Source organism: Gadus chalcogrammus, chromosome 4 (genome assembly GCF_026213295.1).
Source record: "Gadus chalcogrammus isolate NIFS_2021 chromosome 4, NIFS_Gcha_1.0, whole genome shotgun sequence".
Taxonomy (NCBI): Eukaryota; Metazoa; Chordata; class Actinopteri; order Gadiformes; family Gadidae; genus Gadus; species Gadus chalcogrammus.
Window position 1 is genome coordinate 18,191,753 of NC_079415.1, and position 25,576 is coordinate 18,217,328.

General features: G+C 46.7%; 1 protein-coding gene across 1 annotated transcript; it reads right to left on the reverse strand.

Annotated features, from left to right (window-relative positions):
- Positions 1-12,732: 12,732 nt before the first annotated feature.
- On the reverse strand, positions 12,733-14,131 carry LOC130381657 (uncharacterized). Its single transcript, XM_056589357.1, has 2 exons — positions 13,545-14,131; positions 12,733-13,305 (listed from the first exon to the last, which is right to left on the reverse strand). Exons 1-2 carry the CDS (start codon positions 13,849-13,851, stop codon positions 12,863-12,865), a joined length of 750 nt encoding a protein of 249 aa, XP_056445332.1. The 5' UTR covers positions 13,852-14,131; the 3' UTR covers positions 12,733-12,862.
- Between the last annotated feature and the right edge of the window lie 11,445 nt (positions 14,132-25,576).

The following is a 25,576-nucleotide window of genomic DNA, read 5'->3' on the forward strand; positions in this document are numbered from 1 at the left end:
GATCTGCTCTTTAGTCTTCTCCGCGGGGCAAATCCACTTTTGGTAGAGGTCGGTGAGCCTTGATTGAAGTTCCCTCGCCGTCTCATCCTCCAGGAAGCCCATGGAGCGGAACCTGTGACGATAGGCCTCTGGGTCAATTTCATACTTTGTCAAGATGTCTTGTTTCACCTTGGCATAGTCTCTGGTGTCCAGTATGTCCATTGCCACATAAGCAGCGTGGGCCTTCCCTGACAACAGGGGTACAAGATACAGTGCCCAACTTTCCACTGGCCACTGGTTTGCGAGAGCAATCCTCTCAAACGTGGTCAAATAATGTTCAATGTCCTCATCTTCCGCGTATGGGGTCATCTTCGGTGGACTCCATCTGAACGGCGCCGGAGGGAAATAGGGCCTTGGAGTATCCGAAAGAGGGCTGGATGAACGTGACCTTACGTCCGGCCGGGGTATGCTGCTGGCGGGACGCGACGTCCTCGGCGTGAGCCCGGATGAGGATTTTGCAACGGAGCAAAGTCGGGCGCGCGGTGTGCGTCTTCCTCTTCTTCTCGGGACCGACGATCCTGGCTTCCGGTGCCCACCAGGGTTTGCAGTTGTTGGAACTGCTGCTCTAGTGATCGCCATCTTTGATTCTGTAGCTGCGCCTCCCGCTCCTGTCGCTCCTCCCTGGTTTGCTGGGCCTGGAAGAAGGATCTTATTGCAGACTCGATCCGGCATATTCGGTCCTCTGGGGGGGCTGAATGTGGCCTGGGCTGGGTGTCCCCAACCGAAGCTGACGAGGGAACCGACGGGGCGGCTGACGTTGCAACCGTGTTGGTTGCTCTCTGCGCCGTAGCAGAGCCTTTCCGCGTCCGTTGGGACATTCTGCGCTTGAGTGCCGACTCTAGCGGACCACTGGATCCCACCACAGCCACCAAATGTCAAGGGGTAGAATGTTGAGCGGTCTTGAGATCAGCAGAAAAGGCAGTGGTGCAGCAAAAATTACTTTTATTTACATTTTCAGCATATACAGAGAGCATGGCCTAGCTTCTGCCTTCTAGCTCCCCCCTGTCGGGACTGACACGGCTCCCTTATATGGGCCGACCCGAGATTGGTGCATACCAATCTCCCAAATATCAGCGGGGGTGTTTACATATCAAATCACCAAAATATGCTTCAAAACTGTTCAAAACAAACGTATCTTAAATGAATTAAACTAAACACCTTAGTTACTATTTGTGCGTCTATACCCGCCACTACTTACAAATTATATATTCTAACAAAGATAATTGATTTGGCGGAGACGCAACGGCGTCATTCGCACACGCCCCGCACCATATAGCTGTCCCCCGTCGGGCGCGCGCTTCCTAGAAGCCGCAGGGATCGCACAGCTGAGCACGGCGGTGAGCAGTTCTACTTTTTAACCACTCCATACACAAACCCGCCCCACGATCGCATCATTCACCAAACCCCACACAATATGCAGACACTATGCAGATACTTGATTACGGGTTAATGCACGTCAGATAAATGCCCGGTGCGGCCTCAACACGGACGCGTGAGGACGCGCCAATAGCCGCGTCATCACAACGACTTACAGCAGAACAGCAGATGTTCAACAGAAAATTCAGTAGAGTAAGGGTGGTTGCTGAACTATTTCTTACCAGTGGTCCTGGACGTTGGAGAAGGTGGTTCTGTGGGCGTGGGCGGTGGCGGTGTTGAAGCTGCTGCTGGGGGTTCATCGCTGTCAATGTTAACCAAACCGCCTTCTTCGGTTGTACAAAGGAAGTCTTGAACAAAAGTGCACATGCACAACATAAGTAAATGCACAGTGCACACCATATGGCAACACTTAAAAATAACATATTAATCAGTTCACGTAGCGTGAATAGCGTCAATGCTGGAGCATTCACACTATTGTTATTCAAACCTTTATTATTACTTCTTCCGTACGTTTTTTGGACCTTCATAACTCCTTCAAATCTTCAGCCATTTTAACCATACGAATACCAAAATGTTCAGCTCTTTAAGGACATGTGGGGTCACCTTTCAGCTTTTTTCGGTAAGATCGAATGTTGCTTTCAAGCAGACTATGGACTGGGTTCATAAAAACACTTACCAATTTCCTCGAACAAACCCATGGCCGAGTCGATGCCACTCTCCCTCCCGTTGTTCGCCGGTCTGTGCCCGTAAATGGTGTCCATTTGGTCGTACCACTTCCATGATTTGCGGTTCGACCCACTCCTGCTGTTCTGGTCCTTAATGGCCTTGTGGTCGCTTTTAAGCTTTTTAAGCTTATCCCGACACTGCACGTACGACCTGTAGTAACCATGGTCTTCCATCAACTTGGCGACCTCCTTGTAAACCTTTTCATTTCGGGTGGCTCCGTCCAGCTCTTTTTGAATTTTATCCTCGGCCACAAGACACAGAAGCGTCTGCACCTCAGCAATGGACCACTGTGAAGACTTACTATTATTAGCTGGCATGTTGAAGAAGTTGAAGAAGTAGAATATGTTGACTGCGGCGCTGCTATGGCTGTTACCAGCATGGTTGCCATGTCGCTCTCGTGACTTCGTCACACTATCTGGCCAATCAGTGGCCGGCCGTCTGCCGACGTCACCTTTTAGCATCGGCTCAGCTCGCTTGGAACCTAGAGCGAGGCGGTACTAAAAAAGCAGCCACTTCAGGTACCAGATACCATGTTTTCGCGGTGGAAACGCCAAAAATGCAAGCTGAGTCGAGTCGAGCTGGTACCATGCAGTGGAAAAGCGGCATAAGTGTTCTTGACTACAAAATGTTTAATTTCCCCAGAATTTCATAGATTTTTCAGGTATATGCTTTTAAGAAAGCCATTAATTCACTTGAGAATTGTGTTCTTGGAGTTTTCTGGATTTTGTGTGCTTATCAATAGACATTTTGACAATGTGAATGAGGCTGCACTTCAGGTTTACATGTGGCTCAATGGTATAATGCCTTGTACTGCTGATACTTAGGTTGAGAGTTCGAATCCAGATTAGAGCATTGCGCACAAGCTGAACATGACATTCGGCCATTGCTCTACAGCTCACCTGAAAGCTGAGGCACGGTATTGCAATAAGTGAAACATCTTCGTAAACATTTTTCCTTCATAATTATATATCTTATTATTTATATATCTTCCATTAGTGTGTTCTTGACTTTTAATTTGGCTCGGACCCCGCTTGCGGTTATATTTGTGTTTTGTTATTTCAAGCCACCATTAGATCTAAACACACACGCATCCATAAAAAAAACAGTAGAACATGGAAATAAACAGATGTCAACGCTTTGTAAATGAAACTAGGACTGCAAACTGTCCCAGAGGTATTCAAAGCCCACCCACCGCCTATCTAAGCGAGTGTAGCACGCTTAGCAGTCATTACCATATTTAGACATTATTGGTCAAAGTGGCCAAACTGTTCAGCATGAGAAAGGAATGGGCAGACTTTCAGAATTCTTCAGTAACATGAATTTGTGGCACTTGTGGAAAAAGCATCCTGTTGAGAATGTTGAACTTAAACTGCTTATAATAGAGTCGACTATGCTTAATTCTGGCTCATCCTTTGCATCCCTTACTTATTATGGGTCCTACAAAAAACGAAGGTGTAACGACCCTCATTTCCAGGCATCCATGAATAAAGATTCAGAGACCGGGATTCCTCCGTAACATTTAATCCTGCATTCACAATATAACAAATTCCAATGTGACTGCGTGAATCGCCAACAGGGTTTCCCTAGTTCTCAGGAACGGGTCAACACACTGGATGACGCAGTCATTTCACCTACATACATACACATTACATCAACAACATTCTCAAGCTATTATCACGTACCTGCATTCACAATATAACAAATTCCAATGTGACTGCGTGAATCTAGAATAGCAAAAACCAAAGGAGAACAATGCTCTCCATCACAGACATACAGCATGTGTTTGCCGCCAAAACCACAAAGTAAATCATAAAGCCTGTTAACACCATACTTAATTTAAAAACGCTATATACATAATATTAAATCAAAATGTGTAAATAAAACATGCTAATTTATTGAAATATCAAATTATATACAGAGCGCTCCGTAGAACCTGCTTACCGCCAACAGGGTTTCCCTAGTTCTAAGGAACTACGGGTAGCGCTAACGCCCAAAAAGCGTGAAAATAAAAGACATGCAGTCACGCAGCCTCATATTAACATATTGAATGAGGTACAACATATTAACATGTAAAATAACAATGGCATGTTAATATTATAATTTTGTGAGAATTCAAATTTCCAACTTTCTTTTTTAACTCTGTTACACACACACCCTACTGAATTCTGGACAAAATTGTACACACGTTCACAACACTATACCTATGACATATCTGGTGTCATGGGACTACACACAACAAGACAGACTGTAGAAGTATCCCTCAAGGATGCAGTGGATAGAGAGCGATGTCAAACCCTCCAACCAACCACCGGACATAGAATGCCTTACACATACTACACTTGCCCAAAACTGCCAATACACATATATAGGTACTAGTGTTCACATATCATATTTTACAGTATTTCTAAGCACAATCAGAAAAATGTATATAATAAAAATAAGAAACTTAAGCCCTAAGAGCTTGAACTACAGAGCTGCATACAGTCCGAACAGTCTGCCATCGTCCAGTGACATCTTGTCTAGCTATGGCGTAAAGGAGCCTGTTAACCGGTCGAACAACACGACCCAGACGCGTAGTGCGATGTGGTGCAGACTCAGGCAGTACAGTGTGTGCAGCATCACTCACAGAAACAGAAGTAACCACTGACAAAACGGTGTGATCGTCACTAACAGTCGAGGCGTCAGCCTTAGCAACAGCATCATCAGAGTATGAGTCTTGGACCTGGTCAGTCAACACGTCGTCAGTCAGGTCAGCAAATGACTCCCGGGCACTCCCTTCAGGAGGCTGTTGACTCGGGGTGTTCAGGTGACTGACCCATTCCCTGGTCCTCACCCCAGATGCAGGTATGATATCCGAGTAATTTTCAAGTCCCTGGATGCTCACAAAACTGTGCACATCATCAATTGCAGATTGAGACCCATCCGGCTGACAAAACACTTGAACCTGAGTGTGGTCGGATGTAGCCTGACCCGAAGCCATGGAATGGACAGAGACAGAAGATGGGACAGAGGACTTTGAAATACTAGACCGAGAAGATTGCGGGATATCTTGAACAGGAAGAAAGTTCACCAGCATGAGTAGATTGCGATGGACAATCCGTTAACGTCCTGTGACAGTATCCTGTATCTTATATGTGTGCGTCTGGGGATTAATCTCAGTTACAGTGTAAACAATCGACTCCCATCGGTCTGCAACTTTTCTCTTTCCCCTCTCTTTCTTGTTAGCCACAAGAACTCGATCTCCAATTTCGATCATTGGACCTTTCACTTTCCTGTTATAGAGTCTCGCCTGTCTGTTCTGTTCCTTTGTCACATGCTCTTGAGCAATTAACATGGCTTCCTTAAGGTCCTCAGACAGCTTTGCAACATATCTGCCAAAGTCTGTCACATCAGGGTCAGTCAAAATTTTCCCAAACAGGATATCTACCGGCAGACGGGGTACCCTTCCAAACATTAGGTAAAATGGTGCATATCCTGTCGTTTCATGGGTAGTGCAATTGTACATGAAAGTGAGAGTTTGCAAGCGTCTGGGCCAGTCTAGCTTAGATTCCAGGGGAAGAGCTCTGATCATATTCCCCAGTGTTCGATTAAAACGTTCAACACTGCCATTCCCCATCGGATTGTATGGAGTAGTATGGGACTTTCGCACACCAGATAAGCGTAGAAGTTCAGCGATCAACTCGCTTTCAAAGTTTGCACCCTGGTCACTGTGAATCCTCTCAGGGAATCCATAGACACAGAAATACTTCTCCCAGAGAACTTTTGCTACTTGTTTGGCTGATTGATCCCTGCAGGCAAAGGCCTGAGTCAGTCTGGTAAAATGATCGGTTATTACTAAAACATCCACAGATTTGTTGTGCGAATCTTCAGCTGACCAGAAATCAATGCAAACAAGTTGCAGTGGGCGGGAAGTGACAATACTTTCGAGAGGAGCTCTTCCTGCAGGCTCGGCCATCTCACTCACTATACAACGCTGACAGTGACGAACGTACTCCCTCACATCCCTGTCCATGTGCAGCCAAAAGAATCTCTGTCTGGCAATGCTCAGGGTCCTTGACTGACCCTGATGACCCGCACTGTCATGGACTCCTTTCAAGACTTTAGTCTTCAGGCAATCAGGGACAACAAACTGATGGCGTCTTGTCTTTGAAATCTGATCATGTGACACTCTGTATAAGACATCATCACTCAGAACAAACTTTCCCCAGTGTTTCAGCAACCTCAGAACTTGACTGTCCTCCTGTGCCCTTTCACGTCTGGATGGTCTCCGAGACCTCTCCACATAAAAATGTATACGAGACAAGGTCTTATCCTTAGACTGAGCATCTCTTAAATCTTCAACCGAGAAGACAGGCAGGCTGGACAAACTGTCAGGAATGAGCTGGGGTAGATGACCCACAAGGGCCGTCGCACGAGTCCTAGCACCAGAGGCCCATTCAGTGTGTGACTGGATAACAGCAGCGACTTCCTGCGTGGACAATGACTGAGCTGATGTTTGAAGGGACTGGGCATTTGTGGCTAAAAGACATGTTAGCTTCTCCGCCATTACAGACTGGTTGGTGGATTCTCTGAAGGTCTGTTGAACGGCTGTGTCAGACACAACAGCGGCTTCTCTGGCGAGTTCATGAAGTGGTTCACTGACCAGTCTGTGACCGACACTTTTGCAAAAAGGGACACGGCTGAGAGCGTCAGCAACAATGTTTCGTTGGTACTGGCACATATTTGATGTCAAAATTGTAACTGGCTAATTTTGACACCCATCGCTGCTCACAACAGTCAAGTTTAGGCTTAGTCATAATATGTGTCAGTGGATTATTGTCAGTCCACACAGTAAAGTCGTGGCCCTTCAACCAGTGGCTAAACTTGTCGCATACTGACCACTTCAGTGCAAGAAACTCTAATCGATGGGCCGGATAGTTCTTTTGTGACTGAGTTAAGGACTTGCTAGCAAATGCAATTGGTCTAGCCACTGAGTCACCCTCACGCACCTGTGATAAAACGGCCCCAAGGCCATCCAATGAGGCATCTGTAGACAGCAAAAATGGTTGACTAAAATATGGATGAGCCAAAACAACAGAATTGATGAGGGTCTGTTTGAGTTCAGCAAATGCCCGGTCATGGTCTGCAGTCCAGTCGGTTGATTTTAGTCTGCGGCTCACTACAGCACACTTAGACTTTCGGCCTTTCTTCTGTTTCTGACCAGCCAACAGTGAGAACAGGGGTTTCGCAAGTGCTGAGTACCCCGGAATGAAGTGCTGATAAAAGTTTAGCATACCGAGAAAGGATCGTGTACGTTTCTCAGATGGTGTCACTCCATCAGCTTCCATCAAGTCATTCACAGTCATACTGCTTATGCTCTCAACTTTGCCCGGGTCAGTCGAAACGCCATGCTCGTCAACAATGTGGCCAAGGAATTTGACAGACTTCCTCAGAAAGTAGCATTTCTTAGGCGCCAGTTTCAAGTTGTGGGCACGGAGTCTGTTGAACACCATTTCAAGACGTTCAAGAGCAACTCTTTCATCAGGAGCAAACACCAAGATATCATCTAAATAGCATAGCAGACTTAGATCATTTTGATCACCAAAGATGGAAGTCATCATTCTCATGAAACTCCCTGGACTGTTACAGAGCCCCTGTGGCAGCCTGTTGTATTCGTAAAGCCCCATAGGTGTAGTGAATGCTGAATACTTCCTGTCATCCTCATGTAAGGGCATGTTATAAAAACCTGAAGTCAAGTCCATTGTGCTGAACAGCGAATTTCCACCAAGTGCTGCCAAGCAATCGGCCTGATGTGGCAGAGGGTGAGCATCCTTAAAAGTCCTCTTGTTCAGCCACCTGAAGTCAGTACACACACGCAAATCACCATTCTTTTTCCAGATAAGGACTAACGGTGAGGCATACTCACTTGTCGACTTTCGAATTATCTCTTTTTCTTCCATTTCACTTAAGACTTGACGTAGTTTTTGGTACTGGCTCGGTGGCACACGTCTGAAAGGAAGTCTGAATGGCTTTTGGTCAATCAAGTGGATTCTGTGAACAAACTCTTCTGCTTTGCCGCAGTCAAGGTGGTTGCGTGAGAAGACATCCTGGTAGCGAACAATAAGGTCGGACAACTTGTCTTTACAATCAGATGACGCATCACACAAGCCGACGTCAAGCTCACTCAGGCCAATGGACTCTAGCACACCAGTACATCCCACATCAGGAAAGACAGGGCAAGCAGGCACGGTGGAAGTGCTCTGATGACAACTGACCAAGTCTAAATCTTCCAATGCGACACAAGGCACCAGGTCAGCAAGCTTAGCGTTACGTCTCAAAAACAAAGGCTTGTCAGAGACATTCATCACTTTCAAGGGTACCCACCCATCTGCCCATAAAGGTGTGACTATTCTGGCGACCATGAGCCCCTTGGGTGCAGACCGTGCTGATGTAGGCTCTGTCATCACTGCACTACCAGGAGACACGCGTGTGGTTTTTGGCAGCTTTCCCCATAGGAGGTATTCACAGCCGGGTTGAAGGAAAGTGGCTGAGTTGCAACGCACTGCAACGCACTATCTTCTCGGGCATTTCACCATCTCCCCATCTATGCAAGCCAGCAAGCATTGAAAGAAATCGTTCGGTTTCAGTGTCTGTAGATGACGGCGCAGAAACTGCTGTCCAGTATGTACTACACTTCTTTGACTCACGCAGTATGTGTTTGATCACATTGGTTCCAATAATTAAGTCATCATGTTGTCCTTCAACCACGATCGTGGGCACAATCATTTTGCAGTCATTAACTTCCATGTTAATGTTGAAGGCCGACTTCGGGTGCACTCGTCGACCTGCAACACCAATGAGAGTCACATCTGTGGAAAACCTCTCTGCTTCACACACTGCCCCAGCAGAGAGCAGGTTACGCATAGCAGTGTCACTGACTGTACATGCCATCGAGCCACTATCCAGCATACCGCCGATAGTCACTTTGCCCCCAACCTTCACTGGTACATAAAATAAGCTGTCACTGCCACCCACATTTTGAGTGTTTTGATACACAGTGTTTGTCATTTTAAATTGAGAGAAATCGTCAAAATTCAAAGCCGAACCGAAATTATCGGTGTCTAGCGAGTGGGAGGATTCCGTATGACCTGTATTACCTCCCTCTGGACACAGGTCAGCTAGTTTCCCGAAGCTGGACTGAGTTCGGGCGGCGCAATGTTTGGGCAATCCTGCCTTGAGTGACCAGGGGCCAGACACTTGAAACAGAGATGGTAAGATCTGCAGTGAGACAAGGTAGAGTGATTAGCATCTCCACAAACTCTACATGGTGGCGAGCTGAAAAAGCTGGAGCGTTTCTGTCGACGCTCAGGATTGGGCGGTTCCACCCTGGCCAAGACTCTCTCAAGCATGCTCATCATGCGGCCCAGGACTCCATCATCTTGCCGCTGAGCACTCAGCGGTGGCAAGACATGTTGCGGGCGCTGAACGTGCTGTGGCGGCAGAATGCGCTGCGGACGCTGGACGTGTTGCTGGACACAAGCAGAGTCCGGGCAGGAGTTGTGAGTCTGCATCAAAGACGTGGCATGAGAAAAAGTCGACCATACCACGCGAATCCGAGTGCGCAAAGGCGTTTGAACCATTGTCTAGCACAGCTGCAGGGTGACTTTTCAGCTGTGGGAAACTCTGAGACGTTGCAGACACACCCCATTCCCTTTGATATTTATCTACCCTGAGCTGGATGTCTCTAGAAGTCCACTCACTGACGGGCTTGCATTTAAAAATGGAGGAAAGCTGCGGATCAGGACAGTGTTTTGCAAACATCTGTGCCACCTCCCCACAAATGTTCTCCATTTTCCTACCCTGACGGTGCAGTCCCTCATCAGCTGTGTCTGCGGCTTTGTTTAGTCTGATCCAATAGTCGACTGGATTCTCTTTTGGCTTGGGCAATGTGGTGTAAAAGTCTTGCAATGGAAGTGACGATGAAGACTGACTGAAGTAACGCATTAGAATGTCATATATGAGATCTGGGTCCTGCTTCACATCAAGTGTGTCATCACTCCTCAGCGCTATTTGGACCACGTCTCTTGCCTTTCCCAAAAGCCTTCCCTGTATCTCATCTGCCTGTTCAGCTGTTGTGTAAGACTGCTTCCTAAGGTGAGCTTTTGTCATGGCAATCCATTCCTGAACAGAGTACTTGTCAGGACCATCGCCCCTAAAAGTCACAGGTTCACGTTCAGTCTTGGCATGAACTACTACTGGCGTTGTGTTCTGTTGTGTAGGGCCTTGAGTCGGAACAGTCACTGGTCTGTCAGTCAAAGGTGTGTCATGTGCATTAGTACAATTAGCAAGTCCCGAAGAAAAAAATCGAGCCGCAATAGAGTTACCTATTTGCTCTCCCAGTTGGCCTACCATATCAGTCAGGTGTTGTATGGCAACGTTGTCATCCACTGGAGTAGAAGTAGGTACATCCTCCCTCAAAAACTGTTCACTAGGAGACCAGCCCGGGCTAAGGGCCCTTACATAGTCGACGCGACGCTACGCTACGCGTCCAAAAAGCTACGCTACGCGACGCTTCGGCCGCCATTAAGCGTCGAAGCGTAGCAAAACGCGTCCTCCAAATTTTTGATACGCGACGCGCCGAACCATGCAATACCAAGCGTTGTCGGTGGGGGCGATACTGCAAATATTGTACGTTAATTTCAACTATAGGTTATAACGGAAGAAAATTCGAAAGAAATGGCGGGCGAAGAGGAAAGATTGTGCGAGCAAATAAGATTGTACCAGCATATTTATGACACTTCATCCGTGTTACATTCGAACAAAAATGCTTTGGAGAATGCGTGGAGGGAGGTTGCAACTGCCATGGAAAAATCTGTTGCAAAAGTTAAATTAGACTGGAAAGCCGTCCGGGATAAATACACCAGAGCGCATAAAAAGTGGAAAATCGCCTGCAGAAGTGGGGCTGGCCAAATAACATTCGGCTATCCTAAGATCCTGACCCAACTTGGCTGGTTGAGTGAGTTCATAAGGCACAAGTCCACCGAATCGAATTTTCCGGTATGTAGGCATAATCAACGCGTGTGTGTGTGTGTGTGTGTGTGTGTGTGTGTGTGTGTGTGTGTGTGTGTGTGTGTGTGTGTGTGTGTGTGTGTGTGTGTGTGTGTGTGTGGAGAGACTGTTCAATGTAGGTAATGGTAGGCTATTTACTTGGTCAGGATGTTTGAAAATAGGTGTCTTTCTGTAGGCAGGTGAGGAAGACGATGAGGAGGAAAGGCCTATTTTCCATGCAGATCAGGCACCTCCATCAACCCCCAACCCCGCCTCATCCCTATCCCAATGTCCACTTCCATCTGACCCTCTAACCACTACCTCTTCCACATCTCACCCTCCCACCACTGTGATGGCTTCTACCTCTTCCCTTCTTCCACCCCACCCTTCCCCCGCGACACGAGTGGCTTCTGCTACCTCTTCCTCTCTATCCAACCCTTCCACCACCCAGATGAGTTCTGCCTCTAGCTCTTCTCTTCTTCATCCCCACCCTCCCACCACCCTCCCAGTTACCCCATCATCTCATACCCCGACGTCATCAGCCTCCCGTGGGGGCAAAAGAAAGAGGAAGAGCTTCAGGCCGATTGCAGATCCATGCGAGGCTGCCTTCCTCGATAGGCTTCAGGAAATCCGTCAGGATAGAGAGAAGGAGATGGAGAAGGCGAGAGAAAGGGAGAGAGAAAGGGTGGAAGAGAGGGAGAGAGAGAATGAGAGAGAGAGGGAGAGAGAGAGGATGAGGGAAAGAGACATGAATGACATTCACTTCTCCTTCACCAATTACCTTTGCCAATTCTTGCGAACCCTTCCACAGGGGCAAAGTTCTTCTTTGATGCGCGACATCAAACAGTTGATGCGGGATTATGAGATTTAATTATTTTCTTGTCACCCGATGTTCCGATGTTCTTTCTATTACTGGCCTTATTTGTTTTAGCCTATTTTAATTAATTACGTTCACGTTCTTCATGTTCTGTGTGTTCAATTCAGTTCAGTTCAGTGTTCAGTTCAATTCAATTTTATTTGTATAACCCTTAATCACCATTACAGTCTCAAAGGGCTTAACAGGCCAAATATTTGTGACACCCCCCTTTACCCATGCCCCCACACGGGCAAGAAAAAACTCCCTTGAATCAGCAAGGAAGAAATTTTGAGAAGAAACGCAGTGTAGAGGATCCCTTCTACCAGGGATGGTCACCACCATTGTACACTGTATTGTATTGTAGTATTGTATTGTAGCACTTAACTGTGTAGCAACTGCAGCAGCTGCTATCATGTCTGTAATACGGGGAATTGATCAACCTAGCGATTGTGGTACTTGCACTTGGTTCTATGAACATCCTTTCTGTACCGACAGCGATATATTGATGCACTTCTTATGACAAATGTACTTATTGTAAGTCGCTTTGGATAAAAGCGTCTGCTAAATGCCCTAAATGTAAATGTGCCACAATTGACATACAGGTAAATACATGCACATCATATTAAAATGGTGATAATTTCTGTGGACATTATGCGCTATAGCTTTGGCTATAGGCGTATACACTTAAATAATTAATTCATCTGTCAAGGCAGTAGCTCGTTGTATAAACATTTTATATGGATATGAATTAATGAGTTTGACGTAAACCAAATTAGTTAACTTGTGTAATGTGATAACTAATAAATTAGAAGTCATGCTTCCAAGTGAACAATGCGTTTATTGGTCAGTGCCCAATCGTAGCACATTGTACTGGTGGGGAAACACGCCAGCATCCGACAGAAAATAGTCTGCCAGCTGCTCCCTGACAAGGGCCGCTCTTTGAGATGGTCTGGCTCTGCCGACCGAACACCGTGGTCCGTCGACCATATTCCGGTCCCCCTCGACATGCTGCCTCCACTCTCCAGGCTGGACCTCTCCGGTGTCAGCGGTCGTATCCACAAAGGAGGCGGGCATGTATCTGGCTCGTTCGGTGGATGCCAGGAAGTTGTGGAGAGCCACGCACGCCTTCACAATCTTCACCGCCTTTTCAGGTTGGCAGTCAATTGGACGGCCAAAGATTCTGAAGCGCGCAGCCAATATGCCAAAGGCATTCTCCACTACGCGTCTCGCCCTGGCCTGTCGGTAGTTGTAGATGCGCTTCCTATCCTGCAGGTTAGTACCTGATGAGAAGACAAATAAGTGTCATGCAGGAACACAGAACAGATGACTTGGCTGACTCCAACTTTACACGGCTTTTGAATAGTAATGGTCAAGTGTGCCATTGCGCGCACTGTGTGCCTGCCTGGCTATGCTATGCATTTTTTTTCGTTAGACTAATTCATGTATAATTAATTAAATCATGTATAATTAATGAATGTAATTAAAACAATAAATAGATATTCAATATTTTTATTCTCACCTGGATAGGGACGCATCAGGTTCACCTGTAGGGGAAAGGCCTCATCCCCCAGAAAAAAATAAGGACTGGGCGTTGTGGTGCCTGGTAGGACAGCAGGGGCGGGTAGATTGAGGTTGCCCTCTGCCAGTCTGGATCCGAAGGCACTGCGACCCAAGACACCTCCATCGCTCTCACGCCCGTATGCGCCAACATCTACATAAATGAATCTGTAGTTGGCATCAGCAGCAGCCATAAGGGCAATTGAAAAAAAAACCTTTGTAGTTGTAGTAGTCACTTCCCGATCGTGCTGGAGCTCTGAGTCTGACATGCTTCCCGTCAATCGCCCCGACACACAGGGGAAACTGCCACTGCCTCCAAAATTCCTCCGCTATGTCCTGCCACTGACCGCGGGAAGGAAAGGCCACGAACTCCCCCTGAAGGGCGTCCCAGATGGCAGAACACATCTCCTCCACGATGCCCGACACAGTGCTGGTGCCCATCTTGTAGCTCGCCGAAAGAGCTTGCAGGCCGATGCCGGTTGCCAGGTACCTCAAGGTAACCGCAAGCCTTTGGGTAGCCCCGATCGGGTTCCGGTGGTTTTGGTGTGAGTCGGGAAGGTAACGGATGACCCGCGAAAGGAGATCATCGAACTTTGGCGCCGACATACGGAAATATTGGAAATGCCTCTCCTCGTCCAGGCTTCGCATTGGAAGCACCAGAGAAACAAATTCCCCATCCCGATCTCGTGTGGTATTCAAAGGGCGCACATACCACCGCCTATCTCTGCGCTTCCTGCGTTGTCGTTGCCGGTGTAAAAGGAGCAATAAAATGCACTCTTCTTCCGTAGACATTTTGATCGGAATGGCACTCGGAATGTCACCTGCAATATAAGACGCGAAAAAACCGGCGATTCTGCTGCCGCCCGTGGCGTAAGTGGTGTATTGCATGTAATGCAATACACCGCTACGCCCGCGACGTTCGCGTATGCTGTGTAGACTGGCGGCCGAAGCGTCGCGTAGCGTAGCTTTTTGGACGCGTAGCGTAGCGTCGCGTCGACTATGTAAGGGCCCTAAGACTGTGCCCTCTGCCCCTAACAATTTTCTGAAGACCACCCACACTCCCACTTCCATATCCACTAGACAATGCGTCACCCTCCCCACCTTTAACATGAAGACCCCTTCCCCTACTCATGGAGAAGCCTTTAAACTCATTGGCCCGACCACTATTTCCCTCAGCCATGCTACCTCAAGTGATACAATATCAGAAATTGAAATAATTAGAAAAAAAATGAAATTACTAATGCAGAATATCACTGTCACACTAGGCCTACCTAAAAAAATAAGTATTGCCACTACACTGCGATCCAAACGACTAAGGACATATATTAGAAATGCAGTGTTAGAGTACCCCCTAGTGGTCATACGGAATCACCAAACAATTCACGATGCACGTTCCAGGAACACAGCGCAGTGCAGCACCCTCGGCGATGCAATTTTCCGTCTCGTAAACGGTCGTTGCCATTTGAAACGGTCGACGCCATTTCCGACCATGTCCGATTGCGTCCGCTCTCCGATCTTGAATTGATTAGCCGCGTTGCCCAATCAGCGTTGAGCTTGACCCGATGTCACTGGCAGAGAGTAGTGAGCTTGGACAGAAGCATACGGCCGACATCTTTCTTTATTCTGTGTGGAAATAGTAACATAGTTACGCCATTAAATGCTTTTATGGAAACATTTTTAGCGAGAAATGTGCATTTTACTTTCATAATGTTCGCTCGGTGAATGTGAAGGATGTTTGGTTTGATAGTTATGACGAAGAGGGAACACTCCGTTCACTTGCATGGACAGAGTCTCTGGTTGCTAAGCAACCTCAACGTCTTGGCGGACTATATCTCTGCTGATCAACACTACGAATGCTGGAAACACACCAGACACACCATGTGAAGTTATTTAACCCGATTATAGTTATTTATATCCAAGCATATCAGTTTTTATCATGGGTGTCTTTACGGGGACAGTTGCTGTTGGCATCTTACATTCAAAGGCCAACTGTGAATAATGTACTTAAGGTAATCATCCTTAAATTGTATTGATGAATAGCTGACAGATGTAAGTTTATTTTATTCAAATATCATCCCTGAAATTCAAATGGTTGCTAAGCAAAAGAGCCATTATAGCAAAAAGTGTTGCAACTGTCCCAGGTCTCCTCTATTCAATCAATCATTATGTATGACTGGCATTGATAGTTTCATAATTACTCCCGGCAACTGAGCGGAAAAAAACATTCCACCCTGTGCTGTTTTTAACTGACTCCAAGTGACCTGCTGCAGGTCCTGGCTCCTCTACGTCCGCCATGTTTTAATTCCGTTCACGAAGCATTCGGAATTCAAGATCGGAGAGCGGACGCAATCGGACATGGTCGGAAATGGCATCGACCGTTTCAAATGGCAACGACCGTTTACGAGACGGAAAGTCGCCTCGGCGATCTGCTTGCGGAGCTGATCCAGAAGATCCAGGAGAAGTCACGGCACCAGTGTAACGACTCTCATTTCCAGGCATCCATGAATAAAGATTCAGAGACCGGGATTCCTCCGTAACATTTAATCCTGCATTCACAATATAACAAATTCCAATGTGACTGCGTGAATCGCCAACAGGGTTTCCCTAGTTCTCAGGAACGGGTCAACACACTGGATGACGCAGTCATTTCACCTACATACATACACATTACATCAACAACATTCTCAAGCTATTTACATTAGGAAATTATCACGTACCTGCATTCACAATATAACAAATTCCAATGTGACTGCGTGAATCTAGAATAGCAAAAACCAAAGGAGAACAATGCTCTCCATCACAGACATACAGCATGTGTTTGCCGCCAAAACCACAAAGTAAATCATAAAGCCTGTTAACACCATACTTAACTTAAAAACGCTATATACATAATATTAAATCAAAATGTGTAAATAAAACATGCTAATTTATTGAAATATCAAATTATATACAGAGCGCTCCGTAGAACCTGCTTACCGCCAACAGGGTTTCCCTAGTTCTAAGGAACTACGGGTAGCGCTAACGCCCAAAAAGCGTGAAAATAAAAGACATGCAGTCACGCAGCCTCATATTAACATATTGAATGAGGTACAACATATTAACATGTAAAATAACAATGGCATGTTAATATTATAATTTTGTGAGAATTCAAATTTCCAACTTTCTTTTTTAACTCTGTTACAAAGGCACCCTATTTTATTCGTTAATGTTATAATTATTTTTAGGGATGCACGATATATCGGCAGTGATATCGTTATCGGCCGATGTTAGTCATTTTTTAACATATCGGCATCGGCCCGATAAGTAAAACTGGTCCGATATTAATAGGCGATATTTATTTCCTAGTCTAGTTGCCGTTGTGTGTGTTTTTTGCCCATGCGCAACTTGTTTGGTCATGTGACATTGTCAGTGACGCAGCCAGAGACGCACGGAGAGGCAGTAAAGGAGTGTTTGTCACCTTAACTGAAAAGAATGAATGTCGGCGGTTAGAATGTTTTTTACGGTCTCAAATTAAGGTACTCGAATTGCAATATGCAGTACTTGCAAAGCCGAAGTAATGCGCGGAGGATGCCGTGTCAAATCGTTATATACATTATCGTAGCGAAATACAGTTTCTGTTGTGTTTTATTTGGCGTTCCGTAATCCCATTGAAACGGAAACCGGAACCGGAACCGGATATGTTTATATTTGGTTGTAGTCTTTTAGCTCGGTTCTCCGGATCAACAGTAGGGCTAGAACCGAGTGAAAAGACTACAACCAACCTCCCTTGATATATTTGATTTGGCCTATTTCACAGATTTGAGTTGATATTGACTTGAACTTGAAACACTTTTTGTAATTTATTAGACAAGTGTCTGGTTACCATGAATATTGGCAAATTTGATTTAAGTTATAAAACCTTGTCAAGATATTTTGATTTGTGATCGTTATTGTGATTTATGATCCAAACTTTTTCATAGATGCAAGTTGTAAAAGTAGCCTAAAACTAACACTGTTAGTAACATGTGTTTGTTATGGATGCCCATTGTTGAAGAAACAATGTATTTCGAAGTTTTGGTAAATAAAGAAAGAAATAACTTTTTCATATTTCTTCAGTATACAAAATCATCATAGAAACTTGTTTTTATACCAATATCGATATCGGTAAATATCGGTTATCGGCCGTAACAGCAATGTTAATATCGGATATCGGTATCGGTCAAAATTTCATATCGGTGCATCCCTAATTATTTTCCTGATTCTTGGCCTCAAGTGTTATATAAATCGGCAGGTTTATAGAACTCGTAAAATTAGGGAATAAAGCCAGGGAATAAAAAGATGGGCCGGAATAACACATAGGTGGCGCTATATTTCAAGGCCTGGAATTACACACGCACCATTCGTCATGATGAACAACTTTCAAATCGCAACTCATATGGTCTGACCATTTGGATATAGTGCAGCAGGGACCACAACTTGACCAAATGTCAACACTCAAACTGATTTGGTGCCAGAGGGGGTAAAAGCTAGCCTGGCTAACACCAGACCTCATCTCAATCTACATTGAGTTGATGTCTTGGAACCACACATTCATTTTCTCGTATTTGAGGAGTGGTTTACGATGGCCCGGAGCCGTTAATTGGGCGCTACGAATCATGTTTAATGTTTAATTTCCCCAGAATTTCATCAATTTTTCAGGTATGTGCTTTTAAGAATGCCCTTAATTTACTTGAGAATTGTGTTCTTGGAGATTTCTGGATGTTGTGTGCTGTTACGTATTTGAAGAACCTAATCTACCCACACATAGACCCTATGAAGCAGGACCAAACATATAAGCCGTAAATACTATACATAGCCGCCACAAGGGGAGCAAGACCTTATTGAAGGCTGCTCCACCACAGAAAGCATCACCTTTAGTTAGGTGAAGAAGCCGAAGCCATTACGTCACCCCGGCCACGGCCACTACATAGGACACGCCCACTTGACGTGCTCTAGCGGGGGATTCGAAGGAAACAGCCCCAGAGATTTTCACCCACCCCCGCAGAGAGTCATGGGCCTTTGCCCGTGGCTCGAAGTAGCTAAAGTTATGTCTCTCACACGTGTTCAACACGCTTCCTCTCCTTTTGCTCCATGGTCATAGTTACCATACCGAAACATGCATTGTAACAGACCTATTGTGTATCGACCTGTATTGCGCCCCGGAACCTTTTATTTACGTTTCACCCGGTACCTTTTTAGAGGCGCACAGCAGCATTCATGGCGATGCGTGTCTCACGCGTAGTCGCGTCGAAAACGTAAGTTTAATGTCTTAATGCCTGTATTTTGGTTATATAAATGATGGGTTCCTATTGAAACGTTTTCTGTGTAATTTTTATAGTTCATGTGTCTTATACCGGTCGCATTTCTATGCCGTTTTATGTCCGTAAATAGTGTATTGGAAAATCGTCTTCGTTTTGGATGCCTAAGGAAAGGTCACGTAAGTAAAGACTGCAAAGGACGTCACACCTGTAACATATGTAGCCGACGTCATCCAACCTGTGTACACATAGAAAGAGACCAAGTGCCTGTAGGAAACTCAAGGAGCAGCTTAGCAGCCTCAGGAGATGGCGATACCAAGGATGTTCGTAAGATTATGGCACATGCACTGACAAGGTATAGTTCCGCCACATCTAGCATTGTCCCTGTCCTTGTGTCCACTACAACAGACCCCCAAAAGGAAATCCTAACGTATGCGCTTCTTGACACACAAAGTGACACGACTTTTATCTTAGAAGATCTAGTGTCTGAACTTAACATGAGCACTCAACCGATCCAACTCAAGCTCAGTACGATGACATCTGTGGACACAGTTATAGCAAGTAAGGCTACATGCGGCTTCCGTGTTCGTGAATTTAACTCCGAGACCTGTGTGCAGCTAAATCAAGCCTACACTCGGGATTTCATCCCAGTCGATAAATCTCACATCCCTACAAGGGAAACAGCACTTCAGTGGCCTCACCTCAAACGCCTAGCAAACAAGCTACAGCCACTGCAACACTGTGAAGTGGGACTATTAATCGGCTACGACTGCCCATCTGCACTAGCTCCTTTAGAGGTCATTACAGGTACCGAAACTGAACCCTTTGCCCAAAGAACCGCCCTCGGCTGGAGCATCATAGGGTCAGCCAACCCACACCTCGACAGACGAGACTGCCAAAGCTTTGTGCACAGAGTTGCAGTTAAAGAAATGCCAATGCCACCAGTCACCGATGTGCTCAAGGCCTTGGAGTCAGATTTCAGTGAAAGGAGCTATGAGGACAAGTTTGTGTCTCAAGATGATGTTCGCTTTGTACAACTCCTTTGTGGAACTATAAGGCAAAGAGAAGATGGACACTATGAGATGCCCCTTCCTTTCAAAGACAACAATCCCCCTGCGCTACCAAATAATAACAGACTGGCTACAATTCGGCTAGAACACCTCAAGAAGAAGTTAAAGATCCACACGCAGTACTTCGATCACTACAAAGCCTTTATGGAAGAAACCATCAGCAAAGTTGACGCTGAACCAGCCCCTGTATCTTCTGAGGGAGATATTGTATGGTACATCCCGCACCATGGGGTGTACCACCCTAGAAAGCCAGACAAACTCAGAGTTTTTTTTGACTGTTCAGCTAAGTTCCGTGGCATCTCCCTTAACGACACTCTACTGACAGGTCCTGATTTAACCAACTCCTTGGTGGGAGTACTCTGTCGTTTCAGAAAGGAAGCAGTGGCCGTGACCTGTGACATTCAAAAGATGTTCCATAAATTCTCTGTCTCACCTGAATTCCGCAACTACTTAAGGTTCCTATGGTGGGAGGGTGGTCAGTTGGATACGGAACCCAAAGAGTATAGGATGGCAGTCCACCTCTTTGGCGCTGGCTCCTCCCCAGGATGCGCAAACTTCGCCCTTAAGTATCTGGCACAGCAACACAAGGTTGATTACCCTGCAGCATCAGCCTTTATAGAAAAGAACTTCTATGTGGATGATGGTTTAACCAGCGTTTCATCAGTTGAAGAGGCCCAAAAATTGATTGTTGAAGCTCAAGAGCTGTGCAAGAGTGGAGGCTTACATCTGCACAAGTTCAACTCAAATCAAAGTGACGTGCTCTCATGTATAGACCCTTCAGAAAGGGCAACAACCACTGGTCCCCTCAACCTTAAACCTGACATGACACCAGATGGACATGTACTTGGCATCCAGTGGTCAATTGAGAATGACACCTTCGGCTTCAACGTGGTCACAAAGGACCAGCCACCAACCCGCCGCGGTATTTTGTCAATTGTTGCATCTCTTTACGACCCTCTCGGCTTCGTAGCTCCCTTTGTTCTCAGTGGCAAGTGTATCCTGCAGGAGTTATGTCGCCGTGGCATTGGATGGGATGATCTGCTTCCTGAAATGTTAGCCCCACGGTGGGAGGAGTGGAAAAATGGGCTACAAATGTTGAAGGAAATCACCATACCCAGATGTTACCATCCTCCAGACTTTGGTAAAGTTGTCAAAGTGGAGCTACACCACTTCTCCGACGCCAGCAATGTGGGATATGGTGCATGTTCATACCAAAGATACAAAAATGATGAAGATAAAGTCCATTGTTGCCTCGTAATAGCAAAAGCGAGGGTCGCGCCTACAAAGCTTTTGAGCATTCCAAGACTGGAGCTGTCAGCTGCAGTCACTGCAGCTAGGATGAGCGTGATGTTGAAAACCGAACTTGAAATGCAGATTGACAAAGAGTTCTTCTGGACCGATTCCCAGGTAGTACTGGCCTACATCAACAACGAGGCACGAAGGTTTCACGTGTTCGTTGCTAAGTCAGTGGCATTATGTCGATACGACACAAAATCCAGCCGACCACGCTTCTAGAGGTCTTCGTGCATCAGATATTTCGTCAACAACCTTGCTGTCAGGACCCAAGTTTTTATGGGAACCAGAAGTTCACACATCACCAAACTCTTCACCAGAGCTGTTAGTTGGTGATCCAGAAGTCAAAGCAGTTGAATCGTTCACAACCCACACAAGTGAACAAAACGATGTTCTGAGTCGTATCTGCCAGCTTTCTGGACCGATTCCCAGGTAGTACTGGCCTACATCAACAACGAGGCACGAAGGTTTCACGTGTTCGTTGCTAAGTCAGTGGCATTATGTCGATACGACACAAAATCCAGCCGACCACGCTTCTAGAGGTCTTCGTGCATCAGATATTTCGTCAACAACCTTGCTGTCAGGACCCAAGTTTTTATGGGAACCAGAAGTTCACACATCACCAAACTCTTCACCAGAGCTGTTAGTTGGTGATCCAGAAGTCAAAGCAGTTGAATCGTTCACAACCCACACAAGTGAACAAAACGATGTTCTGAGTCGTCTCTGCCAGCTTTCCAGTTGGTCAACTCTCATAAAGGTGGTTGCAAGGATCAAAAGATTAAGGTGTAAAGCAGGTCAACATGGCGACCTTGTGACTGTTGAAGAACGAAGGAAGGCCACTGAGATGGTGATCGCCCTCGTCCAGCATTAAGCTTTCCCCAAAGAGCTGAAGTTACTGTGAAATGGAGATAGCCTCCCTAGCTCAAGTCCTCTTATACGCCTCAACCCCATTCTAGATCAGGGACTTCTTCGAGTTGGTGGAAGGTTGAACAAATCAAGTCTCAGTCATGAACTAAAGCACCCAGTCATTCTTCCTAAGGATAGCCCCATAAACAAGTTAGTTCTGTCACATTATCATGCCATGATTTGTCATCAGGGCCGCAGTCAAACCCTAATGGAACTGAGAGCCAATGGATTTTGGACGATTGGTGGGAGCAAAGCAGTCGCCAAGTTGATACACGGATGCGTTAAATGCAGGAAACTCAGACGCCAAACTGAGGAGCAGTGTATGTCTGAGCTTCCCAAAGAACGTGTTGAAGTCTCACCCCCTTTCACATACACTGGCATGGACTGTTTTGGTCCATTCATTATCAAGAGGGGCCGCAAAGAGCACAAACGATATGGACTCCTCCTCACATGTCTATTTTCACGTGCAGTCCATATCGAAATGCTTGAAGATCTTTCCACTGACTCCTTTATCAAAGCCTTAAGGTGCTTCATCAGTCTAAGAGGAGCCGTTTGCCAATTACACTGTGACCATGGCACAAACTTTGTAGGAGCTAGAAATGAGTTCAGAGAAGCTCTCAAACAATGTGAAACCAAGACATTGGAAGCCTTCTTGGCTGACAAACAGTGCGAGTTCATCTTTAATGCCCCCTCTGCAAGTCACGCGGGCGGAGTCTGGGAGCGACAGATCCGGACCATTCGCGGGGTGCTAAACGCCACAATTACTCAGTGTTCAGGCCGTTTGGATGAGGCATCTCTCAGAACACTGTTCTATGAAGCTATGGCCATCGTTAATAGTCGTCCTTTAACTGTGGATGGAATAAATGACCCCATGGCACCAGAGCCTCTGACTCCCAAACACCTCATTTTGATGAAGTCCAAGGTTGCGTTACCACCGCCTGGAAAGTTTGTGAAGCAGGATATGTATGCTGCAAAGAGGTGGCGCAGAGTGCAGTACCTCACGGAACAGTTCTGGAGCCGGTGGAAAAAGGAGTACTTAATGGAATCTTCCACAAGGCAGAAGTGGCATGTACTACGCCGGAACGTAAAAGTCAATGACATAGTCATGTCGTGGCAATTTCTCTATTAGATATTGCGTCTGAGACAGATGAGATCTTTAGATGCAAAAAAGCACAATACTTGTAGGCAATTGCTGGTCGCATATATTTGTATTAAAAGTACGAACAAAGATACATCACAACATGCATCAACAAACAACATAACAGGCATACATTACAATAATCTGAGGCCTCAGATGGGAGCTTCTCTCTGCGTGTTACTTCATTCTCTGAAGGTACGCTACAGAAGTCCACCGAGTGTCTGAATCGATGAGTTCTTATTCCACTGAGAGTTGGGCTCTGGAGGAGGTGTGTCCCCCAAAAAGCCTTTGTGTACCAGATGGTTATCTTTACAACTGCAGCTGTGGGGAATGCCATTGGAGGGGGTAGCGGCCGTGTCATCTAAAACCCCTGGCTTGGTTGACGCTAGCCAGGGGGTAGAGGAGCAGGCCCATACATCAAAGGATTGCATGGAGGGTCATTTACAAGACACGAAAACACAGGAACAGGCAGGCAATAAAAATGTATCACTCAACCCTTGACGGTTTACACTTTAAATGACCCGCATGGAGTAGAACGTAGGCCCTATATTAAATTACAAAGAATAACAACAAACCTTAAATTCATACATAGACCAAAACAATACAACATGTAGATTTTCCATCACAGTCATCATCAAGGAGGACATGCTAGCAAGAAGCCAATGGCAAATGGGGCGTGTGGTAGAAACCACAGAAGGAACTGATGGTTTGGTTCGACGAGTCAAGGTCCAAATGGGAGATAAGACACTGACAAAGAAAAAGGGTCCAGCGTTCAAACCCTCAATTATTGAGAGGCCCATTCAAAAACTTGTAGTAATCCTTGAAAGTGGGTAAATGTTAATTTGTTTTCATACGAGACCTGTTCATACATTTAGTCTCTTTAGTTCGGTCCCTGGTGGCCGGGTTTGCCACGGAGCCCGGTCGGGTACAGCCCGAACAAACTACGTGGCACCCCCCCTCTCTTCATCCCATGGGCCCACCACCTGTGGGAAGACCCGTTGGGGTCGGGTGCGCAGCCACATGGGTGGCAGCGAAGGTCAGGGGTCTCGACGGACCAGACCCGGGCGGCAGAAGCTGGCTCTGGGGACGTGGAACGTCACCTCGCTGTGGGGAAAGGAACCGGAGCTTGTGAGGGAGGTGGAGCGCTATCAGTTAGATCTGGTGGGGCTTACCTCCACGCACAGTCTCAGCTCTGGTACCGTACTCCTGGATAAGGGTTGGACTCTATTTTTCTCCGGAGTTGCCGAGGGCGTGAGGCGCCGGGCGGGTGTGGGGATACTCATAAATCCCCGGCTGAGCGCAGCGGTGTTGGAGTTTACCCCGGTAGACGAGAGGGTCGCCTCCCTGCGCCTAAGGGTTGTAGGGGGGAAAACTCTGACTGTTGTTTGTGCGTATGCACCAAACAGCAGCTCAGAGTACTCGGCCTTCTTGGAGACCCTGAATGGAGTCCTGTATGGGGCTCCAGTAGGGGACTCCGTAGTTCTGCTGGGAGACTTCAACGCCCACGTGGGCAACGATGGAGACACCTGGAGAGGCGTGGTGGGGAGGAACGGCCTCCCTGATCTAAACCCGAGCGGTCGTTTGTTATTGGATTTCTGTGCTAGTCATGGATTATCCATAACAAACACCATGTTCGAACATAAGGGTGCTCATAAGTGTACCTGGTACCAGAGTACCCTAGGCCGAAGATCGATGATCGATTTCGTGATCGTGTCATCTGATCTGAGGCCGCATGTTTTGGACACTCGGGTAAAGAGAGGGGCGGAACTGTCAACCGACCACCATCTGGTTGTGAGTTGGATCAGGGAATGGGGGAAATTTCCGGATAGACCTGGTAAGCCCAAACGAGTAGTGCGGGTGAACTGGGAACGTCTGGAGGAGGCCCCCGTCCTAGGTATCTTCAACTCACACCTCCGGCGGAGCTTTTCTGGCATTCCTGTGGAGGTTGGGGGCATTGAGCCGGAGTGGGCGGTGTTCAAAGCCTCCATTGCTGAAGCTGCGGTGGCTAGCTGTGGCCTCAGGGTCTTAGGCTCCTCAAGGGGCGGTAACCCTCGGACACCGTGGTGGACACCGGTGGTCAGGGAAGCCGTCCGACTGAAGAAGGAGGCCTTCCGGGATATGATATCCTGGAGGACTCCTGACTCGGTTGCAGGGTACCGACAGGCTCGAAGGGCTGCAGCGGCTGCCGTGTCGGAGGCTAAGCAGCGGGTGTGGGAGAAGTTCGGAGAGGCCATGGAGAAGGACTTTCGGTCGGCACCAAAGTGTTTCTGGAAGACTATCCGGCACCTCAGGAGGGGGAAACGGGGAACCA

Bases quoted from the DNA above. Each gene is read 5' to 3' on its own strand.
- LOC130381657 (XM_056589357.1), bottom strand. From the start codon at position 13,851: ATGTCAGACTCAGAGCTCCAGCACGATCGGGAAGTGACTACTACAACT. The intron at 13,306-13,544 runs GTGAGAATAAAA...TCTTCTCATCAG, and splicing joins CCTGATGCGTCCCTATCCAG to GTACTAACCTGCAGGATAGG.